This window comes from Polistes dominula, unplaced genomic scaffold (genome assembly GCF_049000335.1).
Source record: "Polistes dominula isolate Pdom_NZ unplaced genomic scaffold, Pdom_raw_medaka contig_33, whole genome shotgun sequence".
In the NCBI taxonomy this organism is placed as follows: domain Eukaryota; kingdom Metazoa; phylum Arthropoda; class Insecta; order Hymenoptera; family Vespidae; genus Polistes; species Polistes dominula.
Window position 1 is genome coordinate 5353083 of NW_028300998.1, and position 13688 is coordinate 5366770.

Here is a 13688-nt window from a genome sequence, read left to right on the forward strand (position 1 = left end):
TTCAGTTTTACTCGTAGAATGAATCGTATAAACTTTCTCACGGAAGTTACCGAATATATGTACAACTTCCTTAAGAGTTATGACTTTAAAACTTCTTGACTCACTCTCTCTCTCTCCCTCTCTCTCTCTCTCTCTCTTTTTCTTTCTCTAACTATTTCTCTATCTCTTTACTCTTCTCTGTAAGGTCGTTGAAACTTACTCATTTCTCTTTGGGAATAGATCGTTCGTTCGACGAGTTACAAGGCAATGTCGTCGCAACTTTTCAAGTGATATTTCTCGCACTTTTATATTCTCCCTTTTCCATCTTCTTGTTCTTGTTTTCTTTCTTGTTCCTGTTCCTGTTCTTTTTGTTTTGAATTTTCATTTTAGCTTCTTTTTTTTTTAACAAGGGATAATCATTAATTTTTATTTATTTCTTGTCTTTTTCTTATGAAAAAAAAAAAAAGAAAGAAAAAGATCATTATCTATAATGATTTTGATATCAATTTTTCTTCGATAAATATGCTGCCAGGCGTAAAATCGAATTTCCTAGCTTCCGAAATTGTACCACCAACCGGGATAAGAGGATTTCTATATAATTCGAAACCCCCTTAAAATATGCACCCCCTGAAGTTTTTATCCTATAGCTTGCGACCTAAGGTTTTGAAACATAAATTCGATAAAGAAAATATCGGTACTTTTTTATGAAACAAATCTGCCTAGTGTCTGTCAACTTTAGAATTGGAATGAATGAATGGATTTAAAAAAAAATAATTCAATGTCAATAGTAATTAAATATAAGTATATGTACTTAAAAATTTTCTTTTTTATTCTACGAAAATGATAATTAATATATTAAAGGAAGATATTATTTTCGAATGTAATTCAAACGACAATTTTAATTTGATATACGTTGTTAAATTTGAGAATATATGTTTACGTGTGTGTGTGTGTTGTGTGTGTGTGTGTTGTGTGTGTGTTGTGTGTGTGTTGTGTGTGTGTTGTGTGTGTGTGTGTGTTGTGTGTAAAAGAGAGAAAGAGAGATAGAAAATAAAGAAGATATCTTTTAAGATCCAAATAGTACCAATTACCAAGATTCTCATTCCTGCCTTAACATTCCTGCTGTCCCACAAAAACCGTAGTTTCAGACCTTTGATATCACAAGATGCGATCTTGGCTAGCGAACCGCAAACATCCACTTCTAATACAAACGTGTTGAGCTCTTTGTGTATGTATATGCATATGTATATGTTGTATATACATTGTGAAGAAAGAAGACACGACTATTAGAAACGTTACCCTCCTGTTTCGAATCTCAAACAACGTTTACTTAATCAAGCTTTTCGAGTAGTCAGAGAGACAAGAAAAGCAAATAAAGGATCGACCATATTTTTAAAACTATTATATATGTTACACCAATCGAAATTTATATACGTGTATAGAATATTATTACACAGTATATATTCAGGTGTTTGGACTTTTAATTTAAACTTAAAAGAAAAAAGGAAAAAAATAGGATTTATACATGAAGTAAAATTCATTTCCTTCGTTATAATATTTATTTTGAAATGAAGAAAATATAAAGCAACGATTGAAGTGTTTAAAAATTCGATCACTTTTAAATGAAAAACGTCGTCGGAATCCACCAAGATAGTTGAATCTTTCAAATAAGTTTTTGCCAATCGATAGATCTATTAAGGTGAAGGAAAGTCGAAATAGAAATAGGATGACACACAGAATTTTAAGTAGTACGAACAGGGGATTCCTGGTCAGACATTGACCTAAATGGTCAGATATTTTTAAATAACATAAGAAAAAGTTTCCTTACATTCGTAAGTAGTATAAGAATTATATGATCAGACGATTTTAAGCAGTATAAGAACTGTATGATCAGACGATTTTAAGCAGTATAAGAACTGTATGATCAGACGATTTTAAGTAGTATAAGAATTATATGATCAAACATTTTTTGATTACTTACAATTTCTTTTCGATCTATCTTCGTACAACAAAGTTTAGAAATAGAAGTATTTTTCATACATAATATGAAATACTTTGAATACTGTAAATATATATATATATATATATATATTTGTTCTAATAATTTTTAATCTTATTATTTTTAGTCGACACTGAAACCGTCCGGCATTCTAAATTAAGGAATGGAGGGAACGTGGCAGTGGGAGCAGCGAAAGCACTGCCATATTATTTTGCTTAATCGTTGGTCGTGTATAAAGACAAACCCAAGACAAGTTACAGGTAAGATTAAAAATGAATAATTAAATTTGTTTATATGTGGCTTTCTATGTGTATGTTTTGGAGAAAAATATAATTAATTTTAAAATGTTATCAATTACGCATGCACTTTATTTTACATTTTTGATTTAATTTTTCATATAGAGTCATCCCCCTTGCTTGCTTGTACCACCAATTACAGGATACCCTGTATATTATATTATAAATATATTATATGAACGATTTTCGGGAAAAAGAACCTATGTTGTGTATTACAAACTTTTAAAATATGCAACAAGAAAATTTAACGCAGACTTTTCTACCAAACATCATTCATATGTTTCCTAGACGAAAGGGTAATTCCAGGCTATAGGATAAAAATATTAAATACATCCAATGATCGATCGATTTTTTTTTAATTTAGAAATTGTATGAAAAAAGTAAATTGATAATTGAAACAATCTACCGATCTCTAATGTTCAATTTTATTTTTAATTTGTTTGTATAGAAGGATGATAAAAATAAAATGTTGCAATACATTTTATTTTTTCCAATAATAATAATCATCGATCGGTCGGGTTGATTTAACTTGCAACTTAAATAAAATATACTTATTACTTACATTGGTAGTTGAAAGCATTTTTAAAATTTAAAATGATCAATCTTGTATATTAGTGAAGAAGTTCACTAAATCAGATTTTTCTTTTTTTATAACCCTTCATCTATTTCTTATTCTTTATGGCATGTGTTTTAATCGGAACAAGAAGAGGGAGGAAGAAACAGCAATAAACTTTTTAAAACATTGCAAATGTTTCTATTTTACTTTTTTTTCTTGTCATCAATCAAATTCAATCTTTTCAAAGTGCAAGACCGAAAAAGATTATTACTTTAATCCAATTCCACCTGATCGCTTCGATTGGTGCGATAAAAATAATTTGTTTTGATCGCCAAAAGGAGTCTGTAGTATTCGAAATTGGTTGCGCACGGATATATTGCAGGAAATGATTAAAAAAACGAAGAAAAGAAAAAGGAAAATCCTTTCGAAAGTATATCCAAATAGAGTGACTCTCTCTAAAAATTGTTATCAGAAGTTTTAATAGTTTTTATTCCTTTTCTTTTTTTTTATAACGTGTGTAACAAATTGCATCGTTAAATTTCTATTTGTCCTTTCACAAGATGATATTTTTTAACGAATACACATTTTAATTTAAAAATAATCAAATGAATACCTTTCGACAATAATATGTCCATTATTTATGCAAATCATTCCTTATCCGAAATTATCATATGTTATTAAGTTCATAAAATCGAATCGTAAGATCTGTATTACAGATAAACGAGAACGACTGCTGAACAATCCTGGTAAGGAAGAAGACAGCAGACCTAAAAAGTGGATCGAAGAGGAACAGGAACTGTAGCGTTGGAAAGTGGTTGGAGGGTGCTTCCTTTCTTTTTTTATTTTTCGGCATTGTCTTTTGAAAGAAGAAAAAAAAGAGAGAGACAGACAGACAGACAGAAAGAAAGAGAGAAAAAGAGGCTCGTTATGGGCCCAAAAGAGCAAAACGTAACTCACTGAGCGATGCAAGTAGTTGGGGCTGGGGCCCTGCTAGTGAGCATGTGGCTCACTAGAGAATGAAGAAACAAAACGTCCGGACCCTATCGTTAATCGTCTCCACATTCACCTACCTCCTCGTCGGCGCTGCTATCTTCGACGTTCTCGAGTCCGAGACGGAGAAACGACGCAAGGAAGCACTGGATGGTAAAAAAAGACAAGAAAAATATCATATCGAGTGTCTAACTGCTAATTTCTAACTAATGTTCTATTTGAAGTATGGTCAAATTGACGCATACTATTTTTTTTTAAATCCTCTTCAGAAACACACTTTATTTTTTATTATTCTTTGATTGTACAAAAAGTTAGATGAAGTAACAATGCAAGCAATCCTTTGTACAGGTTTTATACTCCAAATTAAGATTTATGCATATCGTGTTCACTTTATTGTAAATCAAATTCACCTTTTTACAAGTGAAATATAATACTCATAATTCACAAAAATAATTAAATATAAGAAAAAGAAAAGAGGAGGATCACATTTGTGAGATTCTAATTTTTATATTTAATCTGTTTAACAGCCATTGAGAAAATGGTTATACGCAAGTACAATATCAGCGAGGATGATTTTAAAATCATGGAAACCGTTGTTCTGAAAACGGAGCCACACAAGGCAGGCCAACAATGGAAGTTTGCGGGTGCTTTCTACTATGCAACCACAGTTCTCACCACAATTGGTGATTATTACTATTTTGGAGTACATTCTAATGTTATACTTGGAAGAGTCTTATATAAACGGGGAAACTTTTCGTCGATAGCATGGCCTTATCATTAAATGAATGTCTATCTAGCTTTGTGAATCTTTTTCACAAACTTTTTTCTTAAATTGTTCAAGAACTCGAATTTAATAATGGATATAAAAGGGTTTGCATATACGAACTTCTTATACTCTGTGGTTATGCGAATGTTCAAAAATTGTCTTTTAAATTGGTAACGCGTTTTACATGATTTTTACAAATGTTAATAATTGTAACAGATCAATTATAAAGAATTAAAAATATGAAAAAGTAATAGAATCGACGATACTTAAAATATAAATTAACTTTAATACTCCTGAACGTTTTTATCTTATTCTTTAAACGATATTATCTCTCTAATAAGCTTCTTATTGAATAGGTTACGGACATTCAACGCCAAATACCATAAGCGGTAAGCTTTTCACGATGTTCTACGGAATCGTGGGAATCCCATTAGGACTCGTGATGTTCCAAAGCATAGGTGAACGCCTTAACAAGTTCTCATCCGTTGTAATACGGAACGTAAAAATGCTTCTCAATTGTAAGGATGTCCAGGTAAAGATAATTAAGTTCTCTCATTTTTGTTTTATTTCACGTGAATAGGAAATTAATGAATTAATTGTTTTAGGCTTCAGAAATAAATTTGATCTGCGTTGTGACAACTTTGTCATGTCTGACTATCGCTGGTGGTGCAGCAGCGTTTTCCAGATACGAAGGGTGGTCTTATTTCGATTCCATCTATTATTGCTTCATCACTCTGACAACCATTGGCTTCGGTGATATGGTAGCTTTGCAAAAGGACAATGCTTTGAACAATAAGCCAGAGTACGTAATGTTTGCCTTGATCTTCATTCTCTTCGGATTGGCGATCGTTGCGGCCTCCCTTAATTTATTGGTCCTGAGATTCGTCACGATGAATACCGAAGACGAGAGACGAGACGAGGCCGAGGCTTTGCAGGTGATAGTTACCTTTTATTCATTATTAATAAATTATAATTAACACGCAAATCCTGTTTATCTTCTTTGTTAAGAAATATTAGAATTTATTGTCAACTGTATATAGGCGGCACAGGACGCAGTACGCTTGGAAGGTGATGTGATAACAGCAAACGGCTCGATACTATCAGGGCGAGTCGGTAATCACGGTGAAACAGTTTCGTTTGACGACGAGCCATCAGTATGTAGTTGTCGCTGTAGCGGCTTTCAAAAGAAACGCCGGAGACCACGTTTCACGGTTCGTCGTTCACCCGGCAAGATTTCTCACCTTTTACCGATGCAGCAGTTTCCAGAACCGAATCAAGAAACCGAATTGAGATCACTCCAATTGACGCCGTTGCTACAGTTACAAACGTTGCATCAACATCGTGCCAGTATCTGACAACGTTCTTATGTTTCTTCGTTAACTTCCATAGAACTTCAGCCGAGACGAGAGTCCGTCTGATCCACCGTAGAAGTTAACTATTTCGATGTTCGATCAATAACTAAGTCGACGACCGTGTCAAGTCAAATATCTTGTTTTCTTCTAATCGTTGCCGTCAACAGTTTCTATGTCATTTTTCAAAATCTGCACTGTGACGTCAACGGTTCAACTTCAGCTTTTTCATGGATTAAAAAAAAAAAAAGAGAAGAAAAGACAAGAGAAAAGAAAAGAAAACAAAACAAACCGAAAAAGAAACAAACTATCTGTTCTATTTTTTGTGTATAGCAGCACCTTGTGCTCGAACGTCAAAGAAACAACGTCGGTGGAGTGTGAAACAATAACGTACAGCTTAGCGGCTCTTTCTTTCGTTTTCTACTCGGATAAACGATATTCGATAAAAATATGTCATTTTACTCGAATTATTTCATTTTACATACGATAAAATAAATTCGTTTCTTATCAAAAATTATTCTAATACGCGTATATATATGTACATTCTTATGCGTGTCACAAGTTATCACAGTAAATATATGATATTTTGTTTAAATTAACAAGTCAATGAACAAGATAATTGTGAAAAAGCAAAGTATAAAAAAAAAAGAAAGAAGCGGAGATTCAATCGTTCGAGTTTCTCTGATTATAAAGCTCAGGCGTGTTATACATGTAACACACATGGTAAAGATAGGCGTTCCACATGCGGAGCAATTTTCTTGCCTTTCATCGAGAAGTAGTATCTATTTAAATATTTTTTAATGTCAAAGAATATATCTTTAGTATTCCAAATTTCAACATGGTATATGTATATGAAGTATACGTAAGTAGTATCCATGTGAAAAGTGGTAGTAGCGAGCCAGCCGAACGTTTTTCACGCGTGTATCATAGCTACGAAATTCAAAAATTTCAAGAAGGGTAAAAAAAAAAAGAAATGAAAGCAACCAAAGAAAAACCAAAAAAAAAAAGAAAGCTTTAATGAAGACGACCAACCAAAAAATTAAAAAAAAAAATCTAATAAATAACAATCCCGGATCGTTCGACGACTCGTTACAATAAAAAGAAAAAACAAACAATATATTAAAATAAAGAAAAAAATTAAAAAAAAAAATTACTGACAACGGTATTCAGTATGTTTCTAATGAGAACTCGTCGTATTTATCTATGTCGTGCATCGTGCACCGATTCGTGATCGATAGAATTCGATGAGAAGCCAAACGATTCGATGCATCGAACTTGTCACTTATCGTTATTTCGTTCGATCACAAAATAATAATAATAGTAATATAATATTAATAATAATAATAGTAATATAATAATAATAAAATGAGAGAAAGAGAAAGAGAGAGAGAGAGAGAGAGAGAGACGAAGTCAACTAATTATTCTTCGTTATTATTGACTACAAATCATCATCAACAACAACAAGAAAAGAACAAGAGACGTATAAATTCAAGATTTGTAATATATTAGGATTATAGTTACATATATGAATCACAACGATCATACAGGTCGAAAGTCATTTTTATGAATTACAAGATACACACGAGCATTACGAAGAAAAGTAAAATAGAAAAACAAAATGAATAAATAAATGAAAGAATAAAATAAATTGAAAGATAAAACGAATTTGATCTTTTAACTTAAACTTTTTGCACATCTTCGTTTTCATTTTACTTATTATCAAAGGCATATCGTTTTCTTTTCCCTCATATGAAAATCAAGATATCTTCTAATTCATTTGCGTTTTACGTAATATCTTAAGTCCCGATACGTTTTGACGTTAATAGCTTAGTTTTTTTGATGAATAATATTTATATTTGTTTATATGCTTTTTATAATTAGATTCGTAAAATAAATATTATTCGATCGGTAAACGAAAAAAGGAGACAGGGAGAAATAACACTATCAATTATTCATTACTTAAAATTAGAGATGGAACTAAAATAATAGAACGCGAATATATTAAACGGCGTTTTAAATCGATAATATAAAACGACCAAAAATATACAGACAATTTTGCTTTCATTTATTTATTTATTTATGTATATAAATATATATTGTTTTTTTTTCAGTATTTATTTATTTATTTATTTAAAATAGTTAGCTTACAAATATACAAGAAAATAACAAGGTTCGCATAAAATATACGGGGAATAATTTTTCTTTGTAGTACGATATTTCGCTTATGAAAACGATGCCAGGTGCAAAATAAGAAGAAAAGAAAAAGAAAATAATAATAATTATAATAATAATTATAATAATAATACTAATACTAATACTAATAATAGTAATAATAATAATAATAGAACGACCATCGAAAATTGTCTACCCTGGAACCCGTTTTCCCGGAAATATCTCTCTATTATTGGTAGCACCAAATGCCTTCTTTTTAAAAACCATTTAAGATGAATATTAATCGATCGATAATACACAATATTTTAAAATAAGATTCCGAAATGCGTTTTAAAATCCGAATCCAGAATAATAATGAAAACAATGATGAAAAAAATTATAAAAAAATAAAAAATATAGAACGAAAAAAAGAAAGAAAGAAAGAAATAAAGAAAGAAAGAAAGAAAGAAAGAACGATTGCTACACAGAAATCGTTATTTAACGCTAACAAGTCAAATCTTATCTCTTCGCTTAATCTTTAAAATAGAAAAACGGCCACGTAATCGGCTTATACGTATAAAGAATTTCTTTAGAAACAAAATCACGTTCAATTTATAAATGATGTGCCTGCTTAAGTGTCAAAACAAAACAAAAATGAACATGTGAACGATGATTAAATTGCTCCTAAATGATTATATTATTATTAGTGCGGGCAAGTACAAAAAAGAACCCGTAGATAGTAAGAAGAAAAAAAAGATAAAGAACTTCTCACGATTATGCGAATTTATAGTTAATCATCCGATTAATCATTATTATCGAAGTTATTTCATTTCGGATGTTCATTCGAAACGTATAGCTAACTTAAAGTTTAATATATCAATCAAAATTTATATCTCCCATTGATACGAACTTCTTACACGCATACATACATACATACATACATTCATACACACACACATACATTGATACATACATACATACATTCATATATTCATACATTCATACATACATACATACAAACATACATATATACATCCAAACGAATCTCGCGACAAATTAATCCGAATTTTTCCTGCACTATATTAACAAAAAACAAGTCATATGACAATGATAAACAATTATTAGGAGAGATTGATTAATTGGTTGATTGATTAATTAACGAGCTGATTAATTATACCATTTTACAAACTTAAAAAATGATATTATTCCTGTGAAAAATTTCGATATTCTAATATAACAAATATATATATATGTATATCAATCAAATCGATCAAAATAATCAATTATTGCGTTACGTAATGATTCCTATGTAAATTCTTGTTACTTCAAAACAACAACAGTAACAATATATATAAATATATGTAATATATTTCTTATATTGATTACAGTTCACATCAAATTAATTTATTCATTATTTTTTACAACAATTAAAGTACGCATATTCTCATTATAGATAGGATTCGAATTATCTCTCTCAGTTCTGATAAAATAGAACGTTAAAATAGAACGTTTAGTATTTATAAAACGAAATTTACTATGTTTCAGTGTATCAGGGTAGTTGTAAGAAAAAGAAAAAAAAATGATTTTTTATCTATCGCAATATTATGAAACGACCATGATGAAATATCACGTACGAGATGAAAGAGAGAAAGTGGGAGAGAAAAGGAGAGAATAACAAATCTATTAAAAATAATCTTACAACCAGGGTGAATACATAAAATATGCTCTTCGTAAGACGCTACCTATCGATTGTAATATAATGTTGTAATATATTATTAAGATACACAAAGAATGGGAGTTAAAATTTCGAATCTAGTTTGACAACTTGTAAATAAGCGTTTTGGATAATTCAAGGATACAAAAATAAGATATGTACAATAAAATATGCCGATATATTTAGAATTCTATGACTTATATACGTATGTATATGCATATATATAACTCTATATATATATATACATATATATGTAAATGTAAACGTAAAGCTCACTCTTTAAATTTCTTTTTTTTAATAATTACAATTAAACTTTAATGTTAAAATCATAGATGACCGCTTACTCGAGACGCAAAGATCGCATTTTATCTCTAATATATTAAATATATTTAAATTTCTCTTATATAAAAAACAAAAAAACGAAAAAACGAACAAAAAATACCAAAAAAAAAAAGAAAGAAATATTAAAAGAATCTGAGTACGTCGTCAATGTAATTTTGAGAATATTTAATGAATCACTTCGTAAGTTTTATTGAACAAATTTGTGTAAAAATGGAATTCTTATAAGAAAGAAAAAGGATCAAATTGTTTATCTAAAAAAATTTGAAAATAAGAAAAATATTTTGTTAACATCGTATGTTATAATTAAATAATTAATGATTGGAACGATTCAAAATTTCTCATCGTTTGATATATAAACATTTTTTCTTTGGATGCAGTTTATGCAATTCAATTCAACAATTCTGCATAATATATGTATATTATTAATGCAATCGTAAAAAAATAAGTTATTATAATAATCATGAGTATTTCCTTTTAACAATTTAAATAATTCATCGAAAAAGAAAATTATAACTTTTAAATGAAAATATTATGTGCACTTCAAAAAAAAAAAAAAAAAAGAAAAAAAAAATTGTTAATAATATTTGCATCTCAAAATTATCTAGTTTCTATTATGCTTTTCGTCTCGCTGTAAGATAATGTTCCTTTCTCAATTATCATATCGCGATAACGTGAACTAAAAAAAAAAAAAAGATAAAAAAAAACAGAGTAATCATTGATTGAATCTTTCGTAGACTATCCGCCAAAATTTCTTTCAATCAACCAAACGTTACACAAATTTTTCTTAATGCACAAAAACGTAAACGCATGTATATAAATTAAATAACGGTAATGATATAAATTAAATATTTAGCCGTGTGAAAATGATAAGTTTTCACGTCATTTTGAATCTTACATTAGCAGATAACGAACACCATAAAGAAAGAAAGTAAGAGAAGAGGAAAAAGGGAAAGAGAAAAAATAAAAAATACAAGAAGCACTATTTGCATTATTATATACATACACGCAGTAATTCGGTAATACCTATAATTGCTGTAAATTTACGTTGAAACTGTTGGAGAGTGTGTAAAATTAATTAACAAAGGAAAAAAAAACAAAAGAAAAAAAGGAACCCATGAATAATCAAGACACATTTATTCGCGCAATGTTGCTATTAGTGTTATAGCATAAGTAGTCTTTAAGAAAATAACTAATTATGAAATTTTATAAGTGAAACGAATACAATTGAGTAAAAAAGTAAAAAAAAAAAAACGAGCAAAAGAAAGAACAAAAAAATAACAGAAAATTCGTTAATTACGTATTCTTCACGGTCATTTGAAAGAAAAGCATGCAAACCCTATTGTAATCTTAATTAATTCGTTCATAGGATGAGAATGTGAAAAATGTTGTAGGAAGGGAGAGGGTGTTCAAGACCAAATGTTAAAAAAAAAAAAATTCGTGCAAAGGGACAACCATTAATTCACGATGATAATAATAAGATTAAAAATATCTTCATGGTGATCGTATCACTACAATTTTTGCCAATACAATCTCTTATGCTTCCTTACAAATTATGTATGCTTTTTCATTTATTATCTAATATTATTCTCTCTCCTTATATATTTATATATATATATATAAAAATACGTACATATAATACTTACATTGTTCGCTGTTGCGAGAAATGATTTATTTTACGATTTTTGTAAATAAAAAAAGAAGGGTAAAGAAAGGAAAAGAAAATGAAGAGAAAAAAAAACAAAAAGAGACAAAAAAAACCATATTTGATCTTCCAGACCTTGTATTTTAAAAAAAAGTATGTTCAGATATAATTAAGACTTATTAAGAATTATTAACGGTACTTATTTCGATCAAATGAATGATAGATGGATAGTTTGTACAAAAAAAAAAAAACATTTTTCATCATAACGCTAGAAATAGTCAAATTCATCTCGTTCAGTTTCCTCTCCCCGACAATTGCGAATGAAAAAAGACAGAAAGAAAGAAAAGGAAGTCGATAATTTACATATATACATAAATTATATTTCGAAAAACGAAACTTGTAAAAAGAAAACTTACACACATACACATACATACATATATACACACACACACACACACACATATTACGTATTTATAATATTATTCGTATAATTATCTGTAAGATAAAGAAGAATAGTAACAAATTTTACTGGATATACGAACGAACGAGACGAATGATAACAAAGAAGAGAATTTTAAAAAAGAAATCTAATCTTTTCAGCTCACGCGCCTTAATGAGCGATTTGGATGTAAACAAAATCTGATAGGAGACATATCCCTCACTTTCATGTAATTTTTATTTAAAAAAAAAAAAAAGAAAAACATACGATTTTTCACAAAATGATAACGCATCAACGCCGAATATTCGTAATAATGAGAAAGAGAAAAAATTGGAAACGTGAATACATGAATATATATAAATACATACATACAAACGTACATATACATACATACATACACATATTAATACGTACATAAATAAATAAAATAAATCGTGTAAAGACATCGAGTTGAACAACTGAATTATTAGGCAAAAGAAATAAAGAAAAATAAAACGGGAAAGGAGATAAAGGCTAAAAACGCGTTCGTGCGATTCGAAATAGGTTCCAAAAATCTGCCTGCACACACCGCCACGTGTACTGACGTTTTAAGTGGATCGTACTTTGTAAATTACTATGGACTTCCTAATTATATGCTGGTATATATATACATATATAAATATATATATATATATGTATGTATGTATGTGTGTATACACATACATATAAAATACGAGTATAAAATTGTATATGTGTATACACGTATATATATTATACGTAAATACATGTGCTCTGCCACAATAAAGCAGTTTTTTCTAATCTAAAAAATGCAGTTGTGCTTTACGTGACCCAAACAGAAATTAATCCAAAAGATACAAGTCAGCCAATATTTATCGGATTTTTCGCATTTGATTTTTATATACATATATACAATATATGTATACGAGTATTATGAATGCGAATACAAGGCTGAAGCAAGTTGGAAAGGGCAGGACAGGTCATTGATATCTTTAACAACATCGAGAGAGGTTACTTGCTGAGCCGCAATGACAAAGAAACGTGACGGTACTATGTTTATCCTCCTCCCACGATTCCAACGAGTCATTATACGCTCAGTACCGTACCTAACCTTACGAGATCCTGAGACATTTATTTGTGCATTAATAACGTGGCATCGTATATTTTTATTATTTTATTAAATATCATATAAAATTCTTTTAATAATATTTTCTTCATTCTTATTGGTAATTAGATCTTTTATTTTAAATATGTATAATTCTTATACATCTACGATGCTACGAGAGAAATACGATTTATCATGCTGAAGCTTCGACAGTCGTTGCTGACAGACGTTATTCGATCGTACATATTCTTGCAGTGGGAGTAATAGGGCATGAAAACTTAATATACAGCGGTAACTCGGACAACCTCTGAAACACCTGTTCGATCGATGGAATCGAAATGGATATGTGCTAGTTTCTTCGTT

At 29.6% G+C, this 13688-nt stretch overlaps 1 protein-coding gene across 3 annotated transcripts in view; it reads left to right on the forward strand.

Moving 5' to 3' along the window:
- Positions 1-13030, forward strand: part of Task6 (TWIK-related acid-sensitive K[+] channel 6) — a 60003-nt gene extending 46973 nt beyond the window's left edge. For 2 of the 3 annotated variants that reach the window (XM_015324549.2, XM_015324557.2), the window contains 6 exons: positions 2106-2238; positions 3547-3973; positions 4348-4503; positions 4943-5118; positions 5192-5521; positions 5627-13030. In XM_015324549.2, coding sequence (XP_015180035.1) covers positions 3847-3973; positions 4348-4503; positions 4943-5118; positions 5192-5521; positions 5627-5941 — 1104 coding nt within the window. In that variant the 5' untranslated portion in view covers positions 2106-2238; positions 3547-3846 and the 3' untranslated portion in view covers positions 5942-13030. Of the gene's footprint in view, positions 1-2105; positions 2239-3533; positions 3974-4347; positions 4504-4942; positions 5119-5191; positions 5522-5626 lie in introns of all 3 variants that reach the window. The other variant, XM_089173549.1, reaches the window with a different exon arrangement.
- The last annotated feature ends 658 nt before the right edge of the window (positions 13031-13688 follow it).